General features: G+C 43.2%; 2 protein-coding genes across 13 annotated transcripts in view; both read left to right on the forward strand.

Annotated features, from left to right (window-relative positions):
• PIK3C2B (phosphatidylinositol-4-phosphate 3-kinase catalytic subunit type 2 beta) overlaps window positions 1–27,025 on the forward strand; it is a 515,998-nt gene that overhangs the window by 450,995 nt on the left and 37,978 nt on the right. The window lies entirely within an intron of this gene.
• Window positions 1–27,025, forward strand: part of PLEKHA6 (pleckstrin homology domain containing A6) — a 305,537-nt gene that overhangs the window by 238,551 nt on the left and 39,961 nt on the right. For 9 of the 12 annotated variants that reach the window (XM_060231377.1, XM_060231378.1, XM_060231379.1 and 6 more), the window contains 8 exons: window positions 395–905; window positions 2,577–2,663; window positions 5,577–5,630; window positions 13,666–13,746; window positions 19,672–19,740; window positions 20,163–20,243; window positions 20,827–20,976; window positions 21,988–22,083. In XM_060231377.1, coding sequence (XP_060087360.1) covers window positions 395–905; window positions 2,577–2,663; window positions 5,577–5,630; window positions 13,666–13,746; window positions 19,672–19,740; window positions 20,163–20,243; window positions 20,827–20,976; window positions 21,988–22,083 — 1,129 coding nt within the window. The remainder of the gene's footprint in view (window positions 1–394; window positions 906–2,576; window positions 2,664–5,576; window positions 5,631–13,665; window positions 13,747–19,671; window positions 19,741–20,162; window positions 20,244–20,826; window positions 20,977–21,987; window positions 22,084–27,025) is intronic. The other 3 variants (XM_060231374.1, XM_060231376.1, XM_060231380.1) reach the window with 3 other exon arrangements.

The following is a 27,025-nucleotide window of genomic DNA, read 5'->3' on the forward strand; positions in this document are numbered from 1 at the left end:
TGGCTTTCAGCAGAACTGAATCACGTAAATTTGATCTTTTTATGGGATAAAAAACAGGCACATACATTTTGTTAATCCAATTCATAACTCCTATCTAATAATGAGAACATTGGAGACATATTATTAAATAAGGGTATAATTGAGGACACCCCAGTATATATGGCTAAAAATGGGGATCATATCTGTTATTATTAACACCACCTTTAGAAGGCACCTCAGAAGCTTTAATTACAAACTAGGTTCTATACTAGATTGGTTTCATCTTTGGATTTAGTCCAGTGTCCAGCAGATAAGATGGGGTGAAGCAAAAGAGCTGATCAGAACATTATAGGTTTTTCTTTCTTGATAGATTCATAATTTACTTTCTTCTTGTTCTTTCCTTTGGGGTATCTAGCCCCACCAGGTTCTACCCAATGTCCCGAAGAGTTCCTGACTACTATCCCCCATACTCCCCCCAGTTCTCTGAGGATTACCAGTATTACCCTCCTGGTGTGCGTCCTGACAGCATCTGCTCTATGCCTGCCTATGAACGTGTGAGCCCTCAGTGGTCTGTGGATGACAAGCGACACTCCTTCCGCAACAGTGGCACGTACCAACTGCGTGACTGGAAGGAACAGCCTGGCTATGGCAGACAGGATGTGCCTGTCTGGATCCCAGGCCCCACACGACAGCCAGTTTACTATGATGAAATGGATGCTGCTTCAGGCTCTTTACGCAGGATGTCACTCCAGCCTCGCTCCCGGTCGGTCCCTCGCTCACCAAGCCAAGGTTCCTACAACAGAGCCAGGGTATACTCCCCAGTCAGGTCACCCAGCGCCCGGTTTGAAAGAATGCCTGCCCGGAGTGAGGAGATTTATGCTGAGCCAACAACCTACATGATGAGGCGATCAGTCAGTTCCCCAAAGGTAACCCCCACATGACTCTATCCCTGTCCTCCTCAGTGTTTCCTGTCATCCTTCAGAAGAAGGACAGTAATAGAATCACAAGGGGATGCTACAGAACGGGGTCCCCAACCTTTTTGAGCCTACAGGCACATTCAGAATTCTGACACGGCATGGTGGGCACAGCAACAAAATGACTGCCCTCAAATGGCTGCTGCAGGAGGCAGAGACAGCCACAGAAAGATCACCACAGCTTAACTTCATTAGCACAGTGCAGATCTGTGTGCTATGGCGGCAGCTGGTGCCAAAGCAACATATTAAAAAAATCTGAGCAGCCAATCAAAACTTCAATAGTCAGTCAGAAGCTTGTTGGGCAAAAACTCAACCTGGCACCACCCACTTCCTAAAAATACTTGGCAGGTGCCAGAAAAGGTATCAGTGGGTAACATGGTGCCCATGAGCACTATGTTGGGGGCTCCTGCTGTAGGATCACTAGCACACTCCTGATGACCAAATCTTTACTTATGTCAGCATGTCTTCTGCCTATTGAAACTGGCAAATATTAACAAAGATGGCTAAAATTACGATTGCAGTTTCAGGTATGTTCATCAGTATATTCTTGGTTGAGATGTGTATTGATAGAATGTATTAGAAAAGCAGTGCTGGACTACAACTTCAGGATTATTTGTATAAAGAGGAAGTGTCAGAGATGGACATAAACAATGCTTAATTTCTAAAACAAAAATTGTTGGAGCTGGCAGTTTTGTCCCAGAAGTCATTGGCCTAATCCCATGTTAAGGTTTATTCTGGTCATTCTGTAGAAAGGAATCACAAATCTGCACATGCTTTAATACATCCTATTATTTCTTTAACATGACTCAGGAGACAGAAAACAAGGGCTTTTGGAATCAAGAACTCATTTGCATATTAGGCCACAACCCCTGATATCACCATTGTTTCACACAGGGCTTTTTTTTCCAGAAAAAGCCCAGCAGGAACTCATTTGCATATTAGACCATACCCCCTGATGCCAAGCCAGCTGGAACTGTGTTCCTGTTCGTCTCCTCAAAAAAACCCTGATCTGGACTAAACTATAATAAGCCCTCATTCAAAGTGAAGACTAGGTATCAGTGGTTCCAGATCCTCAGCAGTTCATCTCAGACAACATATGAAGACTGAAGGGAACTGGTGTGTTTTAGCTGTGTGGAGATGATATTAAAAGGAATGCTGATAAAGAATAAAGCATTGTTTATCACTATTTAGCCTGTAGGTTTAATAAGCATGAACTGCAGGTTAATATAATCAAAATCAAGGGCAGAGGCAGCCCATGAACTGAGTAGCAATAGAAGATTTAAGGGCAGGAGCCCAGATGAACATGCCCTTTCTTTTCTTCCTCTCCTAATAAAACAATGTTTAGGTCCAGTTTGTAGAACCAGTTACTCTTTTCCAGAAAGTATCTTTGTCTCATATCCAGGATACAACTCATTGGTGTTCCTAATTGACATTATCCACCAGAACTTTCTCAGTGACCCTGCCTAGCCATCTGTTCTCTCCATTTCTGTACTGCACTGATCATACCCCAGGATTACTGTTTTGTACTCTGAGGAAGATGGGCGGGATTATAGCTGCCCTGCATAGTTTGAGCAAGAGATATGAACCACTCATGCATGTGTATGATTTCTTCTCTTTCCTCAGTATGATTATCTGGGTGACAGGAGGCCTGTCCCTGCAGGAGTGTTCCCCTTCAACTATCCAGCATCCCCTACAGTCCACGACAAAATGGTACGTGCCAGCTGGCATCCCAGCATTCCATTAGAGATGTTAGTTTCCTGGGCTGGGATTAATTCAGAGGCAGGGATAAAGGAGGTTATTATGTGATGGGAGGTTGCTTACAGGACATGGAACAACTTAAGATGTCTCAGAACTTTCTATGAGACTAAGTGGGAGTCCTTCTGTCTTGGGTATGCAAGGCACCAAATATACAAACTGGCAAAGATACTAATTATTTGCCTGATTTGTTGCAGATCGGGCTGATTAAGTAGATGCCCTTGGTTGGAAAACTAAAGGAAGTAATTAAGTGCCTGATTTATGGATGAGAAGAAATCATAGCTTCAGCTCATACTTACAACCCTGCTTATGTGTTCAGCAGTGGTGGGGAAGGACACTGTAATAGCATGGTGGAGAGCAGTGTGCATCCACCCACTTACCACACAGATAACATGCAGTGTGAAATAGACCTTCTAGATGAACATCAGATCATAAAAACATGCAATCCATGCAGTTTTCCCCCTGTTAACAGCAGCCAGGCCTTTGTGTGATTTCCCACTGTAGGCTATCTGGATGTCACAGGGAAAGGACTCGTGCCACTCCTCCTTTGTGCTCTGTCAACATGTGAGCTGGGCACATAGATCACTGTTGTTGTACAGTTGTAAACTTACCCAGAAATCTTTTTTTTTTTAGTGACCACACTGAATGTTGCTGTTCAGAATTTGGTTTGGCGTATAGTACGAATCCTTAATTGAGAGTGCCTCTTTCTCTCTCCAAAATGAACATCGCCATCCCAATTAGTAGGAAGTGAGCATATGTTATCTCAGAGACTGCATACCTTCCATATCTCAAGGACAAGCTACTTAACAGCCCATGATGAAAAAATGCAGAATGCAAAAACCTGGAGGGTGGCTTGTACTGCCAGACTTTGTAATACTCTAGTGTAGTATGGCAAGGACAAAGGGCAGTAGGTCATGTAGAAACTCCTATTCCCTGTTTTCGGCTGTAGTTTCTTTCTTTGCTGCTTTTCCTCACTAGTTTTACTTCTTTCTTTGTTTGGATATTTCACTGCGGGGGAGGATCCATGTGGTGGGGGCAGAAACCACTGTGAGTGGGACTCTTTCAAGTGAAACTGCCAACTTCATTTGCTCCATGCCAAGGTTCTTGACCCTGCCTGACACCTTTCACCCGTGAGAGATGCCAGTAGATCCTGGACTGAATTAAGGTGCCCTGTGGAACAGACTAGTTGCACGCCTGTTGCACGCAGCTTCTTCCCTCACTCCCCCCTCCCTACCTTCTCACCAGCTATGCACAAAAGCAGATGCATGTGGCTGACCTAGAAATGCAATGAGATGATCCTGGTATCACTGAACAGGTTGGGAACGGTTTTCCATAACAGGTGCTCAGTCCCAATCCCCAACCACTTCGGGTAAAATGGAATGATGGTAATACATGTGGAGAGAAAGAGCAGGATTCCCTATTGAAAGAGCCCTTGGGATCTGGATATTTTTAGCTGCTGCCTGGAAGTGAACATAGAACCTAGGCTGCCCAGGGATGACCTTGAAGTTATCCCATTTTTGAAAGGGGGAAATTCTTTCCAACATTGATTAAGATCAGCTCAATGCTTACCAGAGAAGCTGTTTATTATCTATTTAGGAAATTTATATTCTACCTTACCCTGTGAATGGGCTCAACTGGACCAAAGCTGTGATGTTATAAATTCCAATTTGCCTACCAGAAGGTAGGAGGACAATACAGGAGTTTTTAGCTTCATAAAACTCACCTCTGTTCTAACAGGCAAAGAATTATGGACACTTTGCCATCTGGAACAGGGCTTGTACAATATAGTGACTTGGGGGGACTCATAGTTTTTCCAGTGGACATCCATCCACAGATTATATAAAGGATGGTTAAGGGCCAGTTCATATGCCCAAACTGGTGTGCAAAGAACGTGGGTTTAGGGAACTGTGCAGAGTTCAGCACATGCTAATGGTGATTGCTTTCAGCACGCTGCCAGTTTTCACTGTAGTTGTCTTTTAATACATAATTACAAACCTACTGAAAATGGACTGGGGTGAAAGGTGGTATGGGTTGAATCAGTCACATCATAACTTCCCCTCTCTGTGTGAACTCTGCATGGATGAACTGAGCCCACATTCCCAACATGCCAATCAGATCATAAAGAGTGACATTTTGGAGCAGAGCAGTACTGGGGAACTGGGAAAGTCCACCTACTCCCAAACTTTCAAAGCAAAATGTCTTACAGTGAAGAATGTAGAAGTGCTAGCAATGTGAACATACTTCTTTGTGCCAAACGTAGTCTCAGTAGTAGATGTGGATAATAGTTTTTGAGCCCTGCACCATACATCAACCTAATGATAACAATGACTTCATGGGTGCCCAAGAACTGTCAGAATTGCTACGTTCATATACTCAGAGGGTGTAGCTATATGAGAAATTCACACATGACTCGTAAGATGGTATTTATTATGTGGGGAAGCAGTCTTGTTTTTTACCAGCTCATTGAAACAACTGGATAGTTCACTCTTGCCAGGCATCATTAAAGGACCCAGCCTTTTTCTGAGGGAGGAGAGGATGGCCCTATTGTTAATCCACACCTGCCCAGCAAGAAGTGATTCATATGACTTGGGGACAGAGCACTGACTACATGGGGAGCTACCAGGATCTCCCATTGAGAGTCCCTGTATGGGATGTGGAACAACTACTTGTCCTGAAAGGACTGCTGATCACAACCATCCACCCACCACCACCCCTCTCTTACAAATGCTTGTGAGGCTGAACGTTCCCTTTTCTGTCTGGGGAGCTCTCTGCTGTCTCTAGCTAAGTTGCACCTAACTGCTTTTGCTTCTTCTTTGTGTTTGTTTGTTTGTGCTTCCATTTTGCCGCATGCCTAATGGCTCCTGATAGGATGAACTTTTAGACCTTCAGTTGCAAAGAAACCTAGAATATTTGGACCAACAGGTAGGCCCAGCTGCCTGTGTTGCTCTTTCTGCTCCCACCTCCCCACCTCCTGCCTCTTGTTCTTCAGTCCTCTACCCCGAGCCCTCCTGTCAGGTCAGTGTTCTCCCCCTCCTTCTCTTTTCCTCCCCCCCCCCCACATGTATCCTACTACTTTTCTTGGCATCGTGGCAGCAAGAGTTGGTCTTTGGTGTGTTTCTTTCATCTTCTTCCTTTGACAGGGACACCTGTGTTCGTGTGTGTGTGTGTTTTGCTTGGAAATCAAAACTTTGTCTTCACTTGGAAATCTGTGGTTTCTGCAGCGCTTGCAGTGGGTGAGAGAGATCCTTTCCATTGGTCTGTCTGGCCCAGCTGCCCCCCACCTTTCTGTCAGCAGCCAGACACTCAGCATGAAAGAAAGGAAGAAAAAGCCAAGTGCCTTCCTTTAGCTCCCTGCCACCCATTTGTCTTTCACATTTTTGTGGTTAGACACACTGAGTTTTTCATTTGAAAAAGCAATAAATTGCAGGCTTTTTACACACATTTGGACACTATTGCACGACATCTGCCAAACTGTTTAATAGAAGAGGAAACCTTAAAAACTAGCAAAATTAAATCCAGCATAAACTTTTGTGAGTCAGAGCTCACTTCATCTGACACATAAGAATGTTCATCCATTAGATTAATGCTTTTACAATCGTAACAGATAAGTGGCTGGTGGTGGAAGATGTTACAAAGCAAGGTTGGTTTCAAATTTGTTAGTGTTTAAGGTGCCAATGGACTCTAGTTTCATTTTACTGTTACAGACTAATTACTCATCTGACATTCTGCACAACTGTTAGTTTTAGCGTTGCCAATCCCCAATTGGGCAGAAAAATAAAGGTACATAACCCACCGTGAAAACCAGCTTCTATTTATTAAGTTAATCTTGTAACACATTGCTAAGAGAGATTGTATAATTGCTTACCTTATTTATATGTTTTTTTCTCAGCTAAGCATTTTCTTTTTAAGTTTTATATATGTAATCCATCCTTTCAAGAATTTGTGACAAACATTTTTTTGACAAACATTAAACATCTGGAGTACTACACCAGGATTTCATGGAACGAGATGGGAAGTTTTACCACAGGATGAAAAGAAGGACTTTTGGTGCTAATGCTTCCTTTTTCATTAAGGACTAAAAGTTATGGTTGTTTTGTAATTTATGATGGTGGAATTTATATATGTTTATTTTTGTTGACTTTGTATAATTTAATAATAGAAGCTGGTTTTCACGGTGGGTTATGTACCTTTATTTTTCTGTCCTTTTGCTGTGTTACTTTCTGTGTGTTGTATAATTCCCAATTGGGGCATGGGATCCTCTGGTTTGGAGGTCCTCCCCCTGTTTCAGGCTTATCAGAAAGCAGGGCGGTGGGAGGAAAATATCTAGTATTCTAGTATTCACTCTAGTATTCCCTATGGAGACCAATCCCCATAGGGTGTAATGGAGAATAGATCCATGGGTATCTGGGGCTTGAAGGGGCTGTTTTTTTAGGTAGAGGCACCACATTTTCAGCATAGCATCCAGTGCCTCTCCTCAGAACACCCCTCCCCAAGTTTCAAACAGATTGGATCAGGGGGTCCAATTCTATGAGCCTTATAAGGTGCCCCTATCCTTCATTGTTCCAAATGGAGGAAAGGCATTTGAAAGGAGTGTGGTCCTTTTAAACATGATGGCCAGAACTCCCTTTGAAGTTCAAATGTGCTTGTCACAACCTTGCTCCTGGCTCCACCCCAATGCCTCCTGGCTCTGCCCCCAAAGTCCAAAGTCCCCAGATATTTCTTGAATCTGACCTGGCAACCCTAGTTGGTTTGGATTCTGAATTTTTATCCCACCCTTTCTTTCAGGAGCTCAGGATCCCATGTATTTTTCCTGCCCCATTCTATCCTTATAACAATTCTGTGACATTAGTTAAGCCCTGAGATGGTAAGGGCCCAAAGTCACCCATAGCTGAGCTCCATAGCAGAATTGGGGGTTGAATTCAGGTTTGTATAGAATTCATCTTGGTTTGTATGAGCACACTTATTCATATAAACACTGTTAAAAATAAATAATAAATATAGGATAGGGCTCATCAACCATTGCTCAAAGTATGGATAAAAATGACTTGAGAACTCAGGGTGAAATCTTATTTTTTTGTCTGTGTGTTCTGTTTGTTTGTTGTTTTTAATTTTCAACAGCTTTATTTAGAATAATAAAGATACATTTGTAGAAGTAAACTATTATAAAAATAGTAGCTTACAAAAATTCTTGGAAGGATGGATTACATATAAAACTTAAAAAGAAAATGCTTAGCTGAGAAAAAAACAATATATAAATAAGGTAAGCAATTATACAATCTCTCTTAGCAATGTGTTACAAGATTAACTTAATAAATAGCATTAATCACTTCTAGTTGTGAAGAATAATGTTTGTTGGAGGCTAAGAATTCCAAATAAGGGAGCCAGGTATGCAAAAAATTAGATTCAAAAACTTCAGAGTCTTGTTTTCTGAGTGAGTCTGTGATCTTGTCCAGTATGCACAACTCCTGCACCCTGGTATGCCAAGTCAAAATAGATAACAGTTTTGAGGATTTCCATTTGGAAACTAGTAAAAACTTATTTTTAACATTAGTCGTATTTTGAACTTAGCTAGGAGTGAAGGCTGTGCTGTGTTCATAAATTCACCTTCTCTATGTGACAGACAGAGCTTCCAAGGGTCAAGCTGTCAAAATAAATATCTTGAGGTGAGTCTCCCCCGCCCCTTTCCCCCTATTCTTTGGCAGACAGAGCTTAACCAGGGATTCACCTGTCCATGCATGGACACCAGAAGAGACCTAATTAGAATTCTGGCCTCCTACATCTCAGTGGCTAATTATTATGCATCTGTTTCTTAAAGTCACTGTATACAATAGGTGGAATCAAGTAATAAAATGTTTCTGGGAATGTACCATTTCAAACCTGGAAGGGTGTGTCTGAATGGTTCACTATATCATATCTTTTGTGCAAAGCAAAATAGCATGTAAGGAGGACAACTGGTCTAAACAATTCTATCTTATATAAGTTTTATATGCGCAGTAAGTGTTGTTTATAAATGAAGTGAGAAGTCACCAAATCAGCCCCCCCTACCTGCAGACTGCAACCTGATACCATACTGTTTGTTTTCCTAAGGTGATAGAATGCTGGAATGTACCTTTTGGTACAAGGTGGTAGAATGCTGGAGTGTACCTTCTGGGACTCCAGGTGGGATGTTTTCCCCATCTTACTAAACCCCTTACGTGTAACAGCCTAGAACATTATAAAGGGAAATTAGAGTACTCTTCTTGCTGATGTGTTCGTTTAGTATCTGCAAGGAACATATTGGAGGGAAATGCAGAATTTTATACTCCTCTGTCACCTGCAAGCTGAAGTGCTGCAGTTCAGAGCTACCACTTCAGTTTGCATAATGTGAAGAGTAAAACAGTTAGTTCACACATAAGAAGTTGTTGAGGTGGGTAACAGGAGATCTCTGTCGAAGTTCACACCACAGAGTAAGTGGTTAGGAAGCTATTAGTGAAAAGAGGAGGAAGGGGGGTGCTCTTTAGTATGAGAAAGGCTGCAGTAGGGAACAGGGGGGACCTGCCTGTTCAAAAGTCACATGGAACAAGCGCCATAGTAAGGAAGAGGGTGACAGAGTGATAAAGTTGGCTGGATCCAACACATTGTTTGTACTTCGGCTTGTATGAAAGAAAGTGATATGTGTCATACTTCAGAAAGCAAGGTGATTTGACCAAGCATGTCTGGGTCTAGTCAATGAAAGGATGGAGAACCTTGTCAGAACCCTGTGTAGGCTGTCTTGAATTCCATGATGGGAGAAAGACAGACTGTGAATGAAGTGGAGAGGGGTCCTTGGGAGTGAGCCAGATGAAAACTTTTGGAAACAGGTTCAGCCTTGGTTTTGCCAACTGCATGTCTCTGCACTTTAGAATGACTGAAGGATCTGACCCTTATTGGTATCTGAGCACAGCAGCAACACCTGAATTAATTCTTGCTTTTTTCTTTTAATAGCTTGCTCCTTGACACATGCCAAGCCCTGGATTTTCCATCTCTCCACAGTGGCTTTAAGAACAAACAGTTCCTTAAACTGTCCACAATCATCCCAGTTGCTGCCAAGAAGTGTCATGTTCTGCCCAAAAGAAAAAAAACTTAATCAGAAATATCTGAACTCAAGCTAGAGGCTAAAGAGATCCAAGGAAGCTAGATAAAACCTGCTCAGAATATGTTACAGTGCTGTGTACAAAGGATGCTCTAACTGCTGTCTTTGTTCAATACAGCAAGGACTGAACTGTCCTAGATCCATCCACTGTGAGCTAAAGAATCAGAGGCATGGCTACATCCTAATAGGTTCAAGAATGGATGCCAGAAGCTCCTTGCTTGCCTTTCTGCCAGCTTTGGCTTTTCAAACTGACCTCAGGAGCTTTATAGTGCCCACCTTCTCTGTGGGGAAACCTCTCTGATGACACTAATGGCTGTCTACCAGGACACACTGGCCATTTACAATGAGGAAAGTTCTTGGAGGGGGGCATTGCCCTTGGGGCCCCTGGCAACTAGGAGCAAGCTGAGCCAAGTGGTCCTTGTTGTTCTTGGCATACTCTGATCTGGGCCACAGCAACAGTGCAAACGGGTATAGGTTTGCCCAGATCTGACCCAGTAGCCCCTCTATTGCAGCCAGCACTGGAAGGGCTTGCTCCAGGGACGTTTTAACATCCCAGTCCACTCCTGTCATCTGCCCAGATGGGGAAGGAGACATATTGGTTGAACTTTCCCTGCATATTCCTAAGAATCTGATTAATAAATTGAAAATGTATAGATGGTTCAGACTAGGAGCAGCAGGCTAGACCCTGCTGCATCCAGGTCAATGCAGATTTCATACATGGCCTCAGAAGGTGCTTGCTCCTAAGGAAGCTTTTGGGGTGGGAAACAGTGGTGGGGCTGAGAAATAGCCCTGTGCATGAATATGAGCATGAAAGAGAAAGAAATCACTTTTCTATGCAAATTCATGTTTTGACTGTGACATCATTTGTATGTGTCTGTAAATGTTTGTACATGTTGTTGCATTTCAGTCCTTCATGTGACATATCTGTGCATGGTCTACGGCTAGCATTGCACCCAGAAAATGTTATGCAGCCTGGGGCTTTTCTTCCAAGCTTTTATCATGTCGATAGTTTCAGGGGGTAGCTGTGTCAGTCTGCAGTAGAAGAGCTAGATTCAAGGCCAGTAGCACCTTCAAGACCAAGGAGATTGTTGGGGTGTAAGCTTTTGAGAGTCAAAGCTTCCTTTGTCTTACAAACTTTGACTCTTGAAAGGTTATACTGTCCCCAAAGATCCTGTTGTTCTCTAGGTTGCTACTGGGCTCCAATCTTGCTCCTTGTACATGTTGTGAAGAAATCCAGCTATCTGATTTGCTTTAGGTATCTCTAAACTATTTTGAAAACTTAATTTATTTATTTATTTATATTAAGATTTATACCCCGCCCTTCTCACCTAAGTGTCTCAGGGCGGCTTACAACATAATAATTAAAACAGCTTCAGTTTAAAACATTTAAAATACAATTAAACCATAAATTAGTAAAAACAAGATAGAATAAAACTGGCGGCCTATAGATACATTTTGTTCCATCCAAGATGTTTTACATTGTCAGCTAATGTCATAGGCCTGCCGGAAGAGGACTGTCTTGCAGGCCCTGCGGAATTGCCCTAGATCCCGCAGGGCCCGCACCTCTTCCGGCAGCTGGTTCCACCAATAAGGAACCAGCTTTGGGAGAGTTAAAACTGGCCACTCCAGTAACTTATGTGTGGAAATAGGGACAGAATTAGATGGCTAAGCTGAGGTTTCTCATAGTCTCAAATAAATAGAATGAAATGGTGCAGTGTATATATATGTGTGTGTTAAAACTGGATGTTTTTTATAAATATGTAAAGGGAAGGGTTCAGATGTTTACAGAACACAGTATAGAACAGCCTTACCATTAGAACGTTGTTCAAAGACTCCAGGAAAGCAAAGGCTCCAAATTAATTGTGGTATTAATACACTAAGCAACAAATGTAAACCACCTTCCTCATAATCATTAACTAGAGCTCAGTCTTCCTCGCTTAGTGCAGTGGAATTACTCATGATCCAGGAGGGACCTGGCTCAGATCTCACCTCTGCCACAAGCTCTGAATCTGATCTTAGACAAGCCACTCCTTCTCACACTCAGCCTCTCTCCCATCTGCAAGATGAGGGAGGATAACACTGGTCTACCTTACAAGGTTGTTGCAAGATAATGTGAGTGAAGTACTTGAATGCTGAGGGCATTATATATATAATATATGTTACATGTATATGCTACATATTGATATGATAGCACAAGCACCCAATTGCTGACCAAGCCCATCAGAGAAGCAGAAAAGCAAAAGACTTTTACATCAGCGGATGAGATTAAGCTGCAGAGAAGGAAAACAAAATCCCATTGCAAGTGTAGATGGCTGATGCTGGCCTGCAAAAGTCTGCATTTCAATGAGCAAGCCTGCTCCAGAAACAATCTCATTAGGGCCTCAGAAGCAGTAAATCCCCCATCAGTAGAGTAATCAGGGAGATGCATGCGTCTGCCTTGGAATTAAGCCAAAGATGAGCAAGGAAGGGGGGGGCAGTTAAAAGCTCTCCAGATTGCATTACTGTCACTGGCAGCAGGAATTTCTCCTTCTGTCCTTTTAAACAGTTTCCTTTGAGGCTTTCTAGTCTTTCTCTTTCCATTATGACCCAATGAGAATCTGACTTTAAACCAGTTCAGCCCCTTCTAGCTCTATTTGTTTGTTCTGCACTGTGATTTATGCTTTAGACTTGGAATCAAGTCTTCAGTCAAATGTTGGTGATTTATGTCAGAAGAAGATCTGACCTTTGGCATTTTTGTTTAAACAATTGTTGGTTTGCTTTATAGATGTCTCATTGCTCTGTTTCAAATAGAAAGGCCTCAAAACCCCCTACCCCGATGTGCAAGACAGGATAATTCAAGCACCAGCCTCCCTGTTTTCCTAGACCTAGATATACCCAGAGCAGGAGTACAGTGGACAGGTACCTTTAATGCAAGGAACTTCAGATGACCCAAGCAAGCATATAAATCAAGGCAGAGGCACAATCCCTCCACCCATATGCTGGCTAATCAGAATAGGAGGAACAGATTTAGGATCAGGCAGATGCAATTTTTTTTTAAAAAAATAATAATTTATTGTTATGCATCCTCTTAAGGAAATTCATATATTTGAGTCCTCTTCTGCCTGTTTTAGAGGGTGTTAGAGGGACTTTTGCAGACTAGCTTGTCCTAATTTTGTTTTTGCAGTGCTGGGGAGAAATCTCCCCTCCACACCCTGACCAGTCCTGATCCTCAGCAACAGCACCCAGCAATAGTACCTTGTGTAATGCAGCAATAGCTGTGCTATATTATTCAGTTCATCAAAAGTCTCTCCAGTTCTCACTGCTTGTTTTGGTCACTCATAAAAGAGAGGGTGGCTACTTGGTTGGGTTTCCAAAAGAGGCAGAGGGGGACCATACAAGTGTTCCATCAAGAGTAACAAAAATCAGCCTTTGTATAATGGAGTATAACTCTCCACTGCCCTTCATCATAACTCTGTTGCTTATGTACCAGAAGAAGGAAAATGAGAATATCTATGCTAGATTGGGGGGCAGGGAAGGAGGGGAAATTACCCACTGTGCCAAGATTTATATGATATATACACACATGGGATTTGTCTCTCTGTAAGAGCAACAAGAGGAATTAATTTCTCTTAAGATTTGTTCTTCCACCATTGTGTTTTTTCAGGGTTTCAATGACAATATGTATGACAATAGGGTAGCTCCAAGAGGATCTAATAAGGCATCTTGCTTGAGGGCTTCTGTGTTTCCTTTTAGAATGTGGCATCTGAGCCAAGGGAGTTGATGTCAATGGTCACACATGTTCAAGACTGAAGGGAGATGTCTGAATCTCCACTAGCATCTTGACTTTTCCTTCCTTGTCTGCCACAGATGAGCGAGAGCGAGACTTTGATCAGTATGGTGAACAGAATGGTGGAGAGCTCCTCCCCTAGGGCTCAGCTGTACATGCAAGTAAGAGATCACAGCAGCTCTGCCATCCACCATGCCATTCCAGCTGCTTTTGCATGGCAGAACCATTCCCAGTGTCACCCCATACATATCTTATGTTTGCATTCATTTGTGAGATGCCCATTCAACATCTCATCCTATAGCAGCACAGTTGTTTGAAGGCTAATAAAACACTTATGCCATAGTCAACTGGTGGCTCTATTGCAGAACTCTTGAGAACACTTTAAGTCCCCATATGCACACTGCTGGAGCTTGGGAAATATGCTGATTTTCAGCTGTATCAGGTTCCAGACTCTTTCAGCTGTATCAGGTGCTGCCTGGTTCCAGACTCTTTCCCTGCCTCTCTCTGTCCTTCTGGTGCAATGCTAAGAACAGTTCCTGGCAGTAGGCTGCAGTGAGTAGACCTGCTTAGGATGGCACTGTTAGACTTTTCATACATTTGTTGAAGGCCCAAGTGAAAAGGCCAAAGCTTTCAGCAATGTACATATGTCTTGCCCTTGGAAAAGAGGCAAAATTCTGTCTGCTGGTGAGATTGGGTGGATGACAAAATTTGTTTCCTCCTTGTTGTCAATTATTAAATTTGTTCAATTTATTTCACTTCTTGACAATGCTTAGATATTATCATTAACCTCTTTTATTAATCTGCTACTTTTAACCTGTTCAGGGTTCTGAGCTAGGACTCTCTCCTCTAGCCTGTTTTCTGTTGGCAGTACTTAGCATTGGAACATGTGAAGTGGGTTCCTATGACTTTTGCACTGGCATCTCTTTCTAAAGGAGAAGGGTCTCACAGCCTCTACCATAGCTATCCTAGATGATGAGTTAATTGGAAATCTAGTGTCTGCCTACAGAATATCTCCTCCAACTAGGTATGGGTGATAGCTCACTTGCATAGATGAAACAAGAGAATGTCAGTGCTTAATTTCACTCAAAGCTCACCAGTATGGAACCCTGGAATCCAATTCAAAAATTAATCTTGAGCCAGAGTATGTCATACATTAAGTGTAACTTCTTCATATCCAAACTGGCAAGGGAAAAGAATGCTTTTGAGCAGGGCTTTGTTTGTAGAACAAGCCCAGCAGGGACTAATTTGCATATTAAACCACACCCCCTGACACTAAGCCAGATGGAACTGCGTTCCTGTGCGTTCCTGCTCAAAAAAAAGGGGAAAAGGCCCTGCTTTTGAGCATGTGGAAAGGACCTTTCCCGAGTCACTGTAATCAGCACCTGCCATGTAGGGCTAGGGATTCAGGATTAACCATGCAAGAATTTCATCTTCCTGTAAGAATTGGCTCTACAGTAGTATGGCCAATGGTATTTTCATTAAGAGCTGTTTTTTGTTGTGATTACAGCCAGTCAGCCAGCCAGCCACCATCTATTTATGTTTCTAAAGTCATAATTTTTGTCACCCGTATCACATTAAAAATGTAACTCTGTATTTTATCAAGTTAGAATAGAACTGTTTATAATTGCTGTTTAGAAGTGACCTTTGCCTAGGTTTGGAGTAGACTCACCAGGGCTATCTTTGAATGAGACCATGGCAATCTTTGAATAAGAATATTCTAGATGCTATCTCCAGCTGGGGCTTTATGCATGGAACAGTGGTGGATCATCTCTGGATTAAAGACCATCGTGACTAAGAAGTCACAGACACAGATCTGATCTAGTTGCCCCAATAGGTTTCTTGTTCTCAGGAAAGGGTAATTTTCAACATTTGAGACAATACGTTCACTCAGTTTCACACTGGTGCTTGATGCAGAGTAGCCATCACTGCCACAAATATTTATATCCAAGTACACAGACATATCAGTATCTGGTACTGACATGAAATGTATGTATTCTTTCTCATTTAACTTATTCCTGTCTCATTATTCCCCTCCTCAGAAAAATTGCTTCCAGGTAGAAGAGTTGGATCCTATGGAGGAATTTATACTGATAGAAGGGACTTCCATCTGTGGAACATGCTTTTCTTCCCTCCCCCTCTAGCTGTAAACAAAATCCTCCCTCTATTCTGTTTTTTGGAGGCCAGAGTACACCCAAGAACAGCATGAATGGGAGAATCAGAGATTTTATGTGGAGGGGAAGAATCGGGGCGGGGGGAAGCTCCCCCTTCCAGTTATGAAAATCATTGTGGTTTCTAATTATGGAAATCAATCAACCCATAGTACCAAGTAGTAAAGGTTCATTTGATGATCAGAGCATCATGAAGCATCATCCAGAGCAAAGTGTAATCTTAATATTATTTAAAGGAAAAATGGAAGATAAAATCAGCACAAGAAAATATATACAGATTTAAGAAAATGGCCAGGCTATTTACTATGTACCCTCAGCAAAATAGGCCCTTATCTTAGCTATACAGCATTGTACAAAGTAAGGTATCTCCCCATTTATCCATTGCTGTCCACCAAAACAAGAATCATCCTGTTTTATGGGAGAAATGGACTAAGGTATCGTTAGTGATTTCATCAATTCAGAAGTTCTGTACTAATCCAGTAGCATTTGTATTAGATTTAGAGCCGGGGGTGGGGGGAACACTAATTGACAGATTTGATTCCACCTGGAAGCTAGGAGAAGAGACAGGTAGAATTAACAAGATTTCTGAAAAATCTAGACCCTGCCAGGTAGCACTAATGAAATAAAATATTATCAAAAACTTTGGTGTGAATAATTCCCATATATAGGAATATATATATAACTATTATACTTTGGCCAAGAGTATTTCTCCTAACCTCTTACATGAAGATAACAAAACAAAAACTGTTTGAAAGCTTATGGGGGGGGGGGAATTGCTCCTGCTGTTCAGCTGTTTTTCAAACTTTCTTCTTCAGTCCCTTTAAACAGGGCACATTTAAAGGGACTGCTAAGTGGTGAGCTCTTATCTGTTTTTTTCCAACTTTGCAGTTTAAAGGGACTGCAGAAGGCAGCCCAGAAAACAGCTGAGCTGGCAGGGAGCAGACTTACTGCCAGCTTAGCTGCCTTGGGCTCTCTTATGCAGCTCCTTTAAATGGAACTGCAAAAGAGAGTGCAAGCTGAGCTGATGGGGAGACTGCTCCCCACCGGCTCAGCTGTTTTTCAGGCTGTCTTCTGAAGTCCCTTAAATTTTGTGGCCTGTTTAAAGGGACTGTAGAAAAAGCCCAATCTGCTCCTGACCCTTGGCTGCTTTTTGGGCTTTGTCAACCTTCACAGTAATTCCTGAATATATCTGGGGTGGTTTTGGAATTTTTTTCAGTGGCCCCAGAAAATCCCAAATACCTTTGGGATGCTGAAATATACCTGGAAAATACTCAGGGGTTTTTTTTGTAGCAGGAATTCCTTTGCATATTAGGCCACACCTCTGCTGTAGCCAGTCCTCCAAGAGCTTACAGTTGGCATTGTAATAAGAACCATGTAAGCTCTTGGAGGATTGGCTACAGCAGGGGGTGTGTGGCCTAATATGCAAAGGAGTTCCTGCTACCAAAAAGCACTAAAAATACTGATAAAGGTGTTTTTTTGGGAGGGGATGGTATTTTTGACTTGGGTAGATCCTTGGGAACAGGAGGTTGCTTACCACAGCTTAACCACAATGGAACAAACAGCTGAAGCCCATCATCCCCCTGCACTGATCTCCTGAGCTGAGCTAGCTCTAGAGTACTTGGGAATCCCAAGTGCCCCAAGGCTGGTTCAGCTCAGGAGTACAGTTCAGGGGGGGTGAGGGGTTTCAACTGTTTGTTCCACTGTGTTTCAACTGTTTGTTCAACTGTTTGTTCCAGCCTGTACCAGGTTCACTGCTGTGGCAGACAGCCTCCTGCTCCCATACTTCATCCCTTCCACTGGATTGATGGAACAACAGGAAGAGAAAAAGAAGGAACACAACAGCATGAACACCATAATTACATATCCAGGCAAGTAACTAGAAGTGATGTGATAATGTCTGCAACACTCTAGGAATTTCCCCAATCTCTATGATAACCATAGAGGTTGGAAGAATTCCTACAATGCTGTGGATGCCATGATATCACTTCTGGGTGTGCCTTCAAAATGCTAGCTGCAAGGATTCATGGAAAATGGTGAAGGAGGGAAGCCTGAAGCCTCTCTTCCACCTGTGTGCTTCCAAGCCAAATTGAGCCTTGGAGTACTTCAGAACTTTAGTTCCTCAGTGTTGTGTATGACTACAAGTCAGGTTGGGGAATTCCCAACCTGACTTGTGTCACATAAATCACCTAGCTGAGGACTTAACTAAACTTTAGTTAAACTGAAGTAATGAACAGAGACCCACGTGCATACAAGCATATCCTTATATGGTTTGTACAAATGATCAGAACCCTGCTTTTTCATCGTTCCTAATTCGATTGAAGAACCTACATATATATGACTCTATTCAAATGAATATGTGGAGGTTGGGGGATGGGACCAGCAAATACTGCCCTGCTTCCTACCTTCTGTTTATTTAGCTTACAGGAACAAGGCTAATGTTATAGCTAATACTTATCTAGAATATGGCACCATTTTCATGGATGAGATTCCTCCCAAACTGGTGTCCTCACATTAGCAAGGTACCCTTTGTTAGTTCATGCAAGCAATCAAAAACTTATTTACTCCTATTGTGTTATCATCCAGTAGTGGTTTGTTTTGCAACAATGAATGGTTCTGATGTGGTGCCTCTCTTCTGTGCTGCATCACATCCATGTTAATCAGGGCTCGCCTGTGATACTCGTATACCCTTTCTGGGTAAGTACTGCAGCATCCCTGTTCTGGAGGGAAATAATGCAATATCCACTTTTAGTTTTAACAATTCACAGCAAAAGCTAATGCAGATGAGTACCAGACTCAAGTTAGCTTTGATCCTGGCTTTTTCTCTGCATTAGTTTTCCTGTATGTAAAATGGTGGTTGCTATTAAGCTGGGATGCTGGACATTGTGTGACCACAGAATGGCTGTGGCTCTTGTGGAGTATCAGCCTGTGTCTCTTGTGCAACTTTTGAATTCAGCTGAGTCAATAAACTGGGAATAGCATGCAGAGGTCTGGTTTTACAGCCTTGGAATGGAAGTTCTTCTTTGGAGTTCAGTGCAATGTCTTGTGCTGAAAATGATATCTGTTCCTTTTCATTAGGCCAGCCTTTATCCTGTCCTGACTACTTGTGCATCATCAGCCACCCTCTTATAGCAACATCCTGGATATTTAGTTCTTGTTTGGCATGTGAAGAGTTGTGCCTGGGACTGCACTGCATATGCATAATAGCCCTATATTAGACCTACAATGCCCAGCAGGAGTTCCTCTTGGTCTTGCTTTGTATATCGATTGTGTGTATGATAACAAGTTACATGGTATAGCCCTTTTGCACCATAGTGACTCTCACGTGTTAAGGACCCTCCCCCAATGCATCAGCCTGAATTTTTGGGGAAACACCTTTAAATCTACTCACAATTGTTTTTGCTGTGATTGTGAATTTAAGCAGCTATTTACAGTATGATTAGGTTGTATAACTGCCTGTCAAGCTGAAATGACAATTGCATGTCTAATATGCATGTAATGATTTGTTCATAAAACTGAGCAGTTGTCCTTTTTCCAAAAAATCCTTATCAGTTTGACTGCTCCTTTTTATGCAGATAGCAAAGGAGCTGTTTTCTTACTGTACTTCTGGAAGAGCTGCTTCTCTTGATAAGATACAAGATAGCTGATTTAAACAGCCAGCCAGTGATCTGCTTGAGTTGGATGGATCCATGGGAACTATGGAGTAGGATTGTGACACAGTTGCAAACCCATGTATGTCTTTCCCTTCAGTGGTTCCATCCTACAAATGTTGCTTAAGAGAAAGACTTGATAGAAGAAATTAAGAGGCTGGGTTGTAGGGTCTGAAAACTTTTTTTTTTTACATAGCAGATTTCCCCGGGCATTTGTCGTGACATGTTAATTTCAAGAGAGAGCAGCAGTGACTTGTTCCTGTTTTTGCAGGTGTCTCACTTCCCTGAAGCTTATAGAGAAACGCTGCACACCTACAAGATAAGCGAGCAAGATACAGATGTAAGAACACCTCTCCCTCACTGTTGCCTGCCTGCCCACTCCATCTCTCCTCCTGCTGCCACCTGCCCATCCTCCATCCCTCGGAGGTTATGCCTTTTTCCATTTCTCTTACTATCATTAGACGAGCATCTTTTCTGCTAGTGGAGCTGCAGGGTCTCTTGGTCACACCACTGGTCACCAGTCCTGTGCTGTCTTTCTTGTCGCATCCTTCCCTCGTACTCAAATCTGTGTGTCTCATGCTGGTGTCATTGTTTGTGAGTCTGCCACCCCACCCTGCTAGTCTGATTGAGGAATGCCAGAAGCCAAGGGCAGCACTCTGGCTGGAGGCTTGGTTGATAACCATCAAACCGGATGAATACTATCTCATGGTGGGTCCTCTGTGCTACACATCTCATCTTTTATCTCTTCTTATTCCATGGCAGAAACTCCTGGGAAAGCTCTGTGAACAAAACAAAGTGATGAGGGAACAGGAGAGGCTGGTGCAGCAACTTCGTGCAGAGAAGGTAAGGGGCAGAAATCACAGGACAGCCTAACAAGAGGTACAAGATTGCTTTCTAGATTCCTACTATCCTTCTAATGTAGAAACTCTTTACATGACTGAAAAATGCATTTGCTTAGCAATGGCCTTCATAATGAGGTTGTCATCTTTGAGGCAAACATTTTCAGGAGGCAGAGAAGCTAAAATGGATTCTTTAGCAAAGATAGTGAGTCTAGAGCTTTCAAATCTCAGGGTGATGTCTCAGTTCGGTGCTATACTGTTTCTCTACAAACATTCTGGTTGCTGTAGCTGAAGACTGCATTGTATTTCTGGGTGGATGTATAAATTCACTTCTGTCTGCTCGCTATCTTATTATCCTGCAGCATTGTGGTATATTTAAAAATTCAGAGGCTTTGCCCTACTTTCCTTTGAGTGGGAGAGGAAAAGGGATAATCCCTACATTTGAAAGTGTGGGGATTGAGACTCAGAATAATAGCATGCCTAAAGTTAAAAGAGGGATATGAACCTAGAGCACAGAACTTTGGGTCCTCCTGGGTTACCTCCTGAGCTAGCAACTTAAGAAAATGTCTCCTATTCTTATGGCTTAGGAGAGTCTAGAGAGTGCACTAATGGGCACACACCAGGAGCTAGAAATGTTTGGGAGCCAGCCAGCCTACCCTGAAAAGCTGCTGCACAAGAAGGAATCCCTCCAGAACCAGCTGATCAATATCCGGGTGGAGCTGTCCCAAGCCAGCACGGTAATCAAAAACCTACCTATATCTGTAGCATTCCTACCTGCTTTCTCTCACAAAGACCCAGAAACTCGTAAGGATCAAAGACCATTGCTGGGAGAGTGGGCGATGGACATGTAGGCACACTTGGCTCCTGTGACCTATGTAAATTTGATCCATCCAGACACCATTACCATGCTTTGCTGTGTCCAATAAGCAGGTTTTGAAAGGGAATAGAGAGCAAAGCTTAGCCTCTGAAGCCATGATAGAATAATGCAAGCATGGGCCTCTTTTTGGGCTGTGCATGAGATTTGCCCCACTGTATTTAGTGCTTCTGTAACAGCATGAGCTACGCCACTGGAGCTTCACACTTCCAGCTGAGCCTGCATGGGCTGCCTGCTCTTTTTGCTTTGCTAGTATGGACACTGAATGTGCCATGGAAGAGCTGGTGTGGAAGACTGGAAGAGAGGCCTGTTTGCTGGTTTGGCATTGTCAAATAAATCTCTTCTTTCTTTTACCTCTATGTAAGAGTGAGAGAAAAGGAAACTCTCTTCAACCCAATGGGAAAGTGCCAAAGCACCCAAAGTAAATTTCTTGGCTTCATGAGTGCATGGCATGAATTTGCTGTGTTCAACAGTACATTAAAAGAACTGGTCAAAATTATTTGCTTATTTCACTCTGAATGAATTCCTATTTCTGTTGCTTCTCCATTAGCTTTCCCAGGCACATAGATTTCATGCCAGTTTGAGCTAAGCCTGTTTCCAGTGTGCAGCAAGGACAAAGGGAGCATGAAAGGGCTTTTCCTTGTGTGCTCATATACACTGATAGGGAGACAACATAGCTCTCATTTCTAACGTAAGGTACCATAGTGCACACCCATACCAGTAACATAGTGCACACCCATTGGGTTGGTATCCAAATGGATGATTTGTAGATTTTGGGTTTTTGCATTTTTTTAATATGAGTTAGTTCTGCTGCACTCCAGGGACACACAGAGAAGGAGTTTATCTTGATGGGACTGTTTGCAAATCCCCACAGGCACTGGCCAACAGCACCATAGAATATGAGAACCTGGAGGGTGAGGTATCAGCCTTGCATGATGACCTGTGGGAGCAGCTGAACTTGGACATCCAGGTGAGAGAATGGGGTCTTCAAATTAGCAAAGTCTGAAGGGAATGTTAGAGAATCCCAAGTAGAACTTAACACATACATGGGAAGGACAAAGAATAAAACCATCTGCACCCAGTATAGAACAAGGGTGGCCAAACTGTGGCTCTTTCATACATATTGTGTGGCTCTCATCTGCCAACTTGGAAAAGTAATTTCTCTCTTTAAATCACTACTTCAGGCCAACTGGCGGCTTGAAGAATGCATTTAATATTAAAGTTGCTTTCTTTCCACCTCCCTCATCTGTTTTCCTTCCTTCCATCCATCCATCTTGTGGCTCTCAGACATCTGACATTCATGTCTTGTGGCTCTCAAACATCTGATGTTTATTCTATGTGGCTCTTTCATTAAGCAAGTTTGGCCACCCCTGACAAAAGAGTAATAGTTCAATAGAACCTTAAAGACTAACCTTTAGTCTTTATTAGTCTTTATGGTGCTACTGGACTCTTACTCTTTTCTCCTGCTACAGACTAACTTGGCTACCCATCTTGAACTACCTGCACCTAGTATATTTCTCCCTGTATAAAATTAAACCATTGCTTATGAACCTCATGCTATACAAATTCTAATCACTGGGTTGTATTAGTTTTTATGGGTTCATGAAAATGTCACAGCCTGATTTCAGAGAACATGCATGTGAACATTCAGTTTTGGGGAATGCACTCATGACCAGTTGCATTTGCCATGCATGCACATGACAGTTGTATGCAGAGCTGGTCATTTGCATGTCTAATGGCAACCCCTCACTTAATTATTTGTTATGAATAACAGGTAACAATGCACAAGAAGAAATGCAACATGCCTGTGCTGCTCTCTTTTACAGCCAGTATTAATATAGAAGTCCTGCATTGGCTTTGGGTTGGCCTTGATACTTTTAGGTTGTTGGACAACTGACCATTTTCCACATGGTTTTATAATACAGCACCATTTTCCCCATTCGCCCCTGCAATTAGATTCTGTATACCGCTTCCTTCCCCTCTTTGCTTTCTGTCGCAGAATAAATCCCACTTCGCTTAACCCAAAATCTGTCTCCTTCCCCTCTTTGCTTTCTGTCACAGAATAAATTTCACTTCGCTTAACCCAAACTCTGCTTGGCACTTATGAACCCACCCCCTTTCCCCCTCTGGTTGCAATAACTTGCATTTTAAAACAGCCAGATCAGTTCTGCAGTCACACTGTGGGTTGTAACATCTTTTTAAAATTCCACTATGATCTTTATTGTTGATAACCTCTCTGGTAAGTCCAGTGAAAAAGGCTGGTGTTGGAGAGCAGGCTACTAATCATGCATCAAATGCAAATGCCTAAAGTGATGTTTTACTGGCTTTGCTCAGTTAACTCCCAGAGCGTCTGCTGCCATACTGCAAAGGCAGATTGTGAGATGCAGAAAACATCCAGTCAGAATTAAACAGAGTTTGGCCTCCCGGACAGGCTATCTGTGTCCTGTCATGTATCATTGACACCAGACAGAATAACAACATCTAATCCTTGCTTTCCTTCCTATGTAAATGACACTTGACCTTCTTGCTGCCTCTGTGAATGAAGCCATTGTTTTCCTTAGTTGGTCTGAGGTCGGCTTAGTCTCCAGACTCCACACATTCAAGTGACTCTCGGCTTCTCTGAGATTCTTTTGTGTGTGTATTTAGTGTGAAAAGAAAACTTCTGTTCTTACTATTTATTTACTAAGTTAAATTAGGCAACTTTACTAAGTTAAATTAGGCTAAGTTAAAGAGCAACTGGCTCTTTTCTTCATGTTTTCTTCACCAACACCACCCCCACACACATTGTTAAGTGGAGTTGGGTCAGAATGGGGGTAATTTCCTTTTGGTCCTCAGGTCTTGTCTAAACAGCCCTCTGTGTTTTGTTTTTTCAGTTCAGTTGATCAGCAGAATGTTCCAACTATACAAGAAGTTTCACTGACTTCTGAGCCCTGTTTTGGGGTATGCAATCTGTGTTGTTGAATTTTTGTACTCACTGGGCAAGAGAATCCAAGGCAAGGTGAACCTGTGCTCCCCACTGAATCAGGACTGGGAAATGCCACTCTCCAGATTAACTCTTAAGGCCAGTTCAAGCACTGAGTAGGGCCACAGGGTACAAGCTGCACCACATTAGGAATGCATAAAGGCAGCTGTTTAAAGCAGCCCTCACATGCAAGGCTAGCACTTCAGGGAGGCAGAAGGCATCTCCCTACTGTGCTACCTTTGCATATACTTGAAGATTTTGACATAGATGTGCTTTCATTCAAGCACTCCCCCCCCTGCATGCATATCTGAAATAGAACAGTCACATGAGGAATGTACCACATGCTCTGCTGACCACTGGAATAGATTTATAACTCCATTTTATGCACTGTTTATATTGAATTTCCCTCTATTTCACTGAGATTGTTCACAAGTGATGATTGGACAAACAATTTTTCCAATGAATTTTTCATCTGTTTGTCAACCCATTTATGGCTTTTCAGCAGGTTGCTTCATATATGGTTTCCTAACAGTACAGCATAATGGAATCAGCTTTTCTGTGCATGCCCAGTGGAGTTCTACACCCTCCATCCTTGGTTTGCCACTGCTATATTCAGCAGGCAACTGTTTTTATCTAGGAGTATTATAAAAAAAGTATTATAAAAGTTGGGATCAATTTAAATTGGAGAAATTAGATTATGTAATTAATGGGCTGGCAATTAGATTGATACTCTGCAGAGTGATCTATTGTGGTGATTATTAGACTGGTGTAGATTAGTATATGGGAGACCTTACCAGCAGTTGATAGCAGGGCCTTTTCGGGCCAAATAGTGCTGCGTGGGGGAGGCCATGCTAGGGTTGGGGATCCCGGTCATAATTGGGCAGGGAAGGTATGACGGTGGGCATACAAAGACAAGGAGGGAATCAGAGATATGGAAATGCTCAGACTCCCTCCAACCTATGTCCCATCCCAAGGAATGTTGATTGTGGGGCTAGGACGAATTACCCATCTCCTTCACTGGTGTTGATTAATGCCAGGTCCATTATCAATAAGACTGCTACGCTGCGGGATTTCATCATGAAGCAGCAAGTGGACCTGGCATGTATAACGGAGACCAGAGTACAGGAAGGCAAAACTGTTGCCTTGAACCAGCTCACCTCACCTGGGTTTGCCGTCCTCCACCAGTCCCAGACAAGTGGTCGGGGGGGGGGGGTGGAGTTGGAGTTGCTATGATCATTCGAGACTCTTTCTTTCAGGGCACTCCCTGACTTGAACATCGCCGGCATAGAGTGCACTGGCCTAGTGTGGGAAGCCGAGGAGAGTGTGGCAATCTGGGTGATGTACGGACCACCTAATGCACTGCCAGAGAGCCTACCTTCCCTGCTGGTCGCAGTGTCCACCTGGGCATTGGACTTCCCCAGACGTTTAGTTCTGGGGGATTTCAATGTCCATGCTGATGACATGGTGTCCTTGCAGGCTCAGGACCTGGTGTTGTCCAAGGAGACACTGGAACTCAGCCAACTTGTATTGGCCCCCACACACCAGGCCGGGCACATGATGGATTTGATCTTTGGGGCAGGGATATTGGTGGATCTGGTAACAGCAAATGCTGTTCCGTGGTCAGACCACTATGCCTTGAAAGTCTGACCGGACTTGCAACTCCAGCCATTTAGGCAATGAGCAGATTTATGCTCACCCATGGAGCCAAATGGACCCAGAGCGGTTTCAGGAGGCCCTGTGGAACCCGATGTCCCCTGGTGGATCATTAGATGAGCTTGTGGAAGACTGGTATTCCCAACTGTCCACTGCCATCAATGACATTGCCTCCCAGTGCCCTCTTTGTTGTCGTACTACAGCAGCTCCCTGGTATTCCTTGGACCTGCTAAGGATGAAATGACAGCTTAGACGGTTAGAGTGAGTGTGGCGGCATGCTCATGACGAAGAGTCCAGAACGTCTTATAGAATGCTTATGAAAGTCTATGAGAAGGCTGTGAAGTCCGCTAAGAAAAATTTCTACGCGGCCTCCATAGAGTCTGCGAAGTTGCGCCCAGCTCAATTATTCAGAGTAATTCGGTCTTTGACAACTTTGCCATCGAGCAACCAAAAAGATAGGGAATTGGATAATGGTTCTGAGGCCTTTGTGACATATTTCGCAGATAAGATCTTGACTCTTCACCAGGACCTCCCAGCCACAGTTGATGCAGTACACGAATGGAAGCCCCTTGGCCGTCACATGGTCCAATACTGGACTGCTTCAGTCAACTCACATTGGAGGATGTTGACAGGATCCTGGCTGCAGTGAAGCCTACTACCTGACGCCTGGACTACTGCCCATCCTGGCTTGTGAAGGCTTGCCAGGATGATATCAGGGCTTCTCTGGGTGATATTGTCAATCCGTCCCTGACGAGCGGGACATTCGCAGAGAAATTAAAGGAGGTGGTAATTTGGCCGCTTTAATTCGCTGGACCCTATGGTTCTAGCTATCGCCCAGTTTCGAACTTAGCGTTCCTGGGAAAGGTATTTGAGAAAGTGGTGGCAGAGCAACTACAGGCCTTCCTGGATGAAACATCCACCCTGGACCCATTCCAGTCCGGTTTCCGCCCGGGCCATGGGACGGAGACAGTACTAATTGCCCTTACAGACGACCTAAGAAGACATCTGGACCAAGGCGGGTTGGCGCTGCTGATTCTTTTCGACCTGTCAACAGCATTTGACATGGTTGACTATGATCTATTGACCCACCACCTCGCCATCATTGGAATACGGGGGGTAGCCTTGAAATGGTTTTCCTCCTTCCTCCGGGGATGGGGACAAAGGGTGATGCTGGACGAGCAGACCTCCCTGCGACACCCACTTATATGTGGAGTGCCGCAGGGAGTTAGTCTCTCACCCATATTATTTATAACATCCATACGCACCCCCTTGCCCAGATTGTCTGAGATTTTGGACT

Source organism: Heteronotia binoei, chromosome 2 (genome assembly GCF_032191835.1).
Source record: "Heteronotia binoei isolate CCM8104 ecotype False Entrance Well chromosome 2, APGP_CSIRO_Hbin_v1, whole genome shotgun sequence".
In the NCBI taxonomy this organism is placed as follows: Eukaryota; Metazoa; Chordata; class Lepidosauria; order Squamata; family Gekkonidae; genus Heteronotia; species Heteronotia binoei.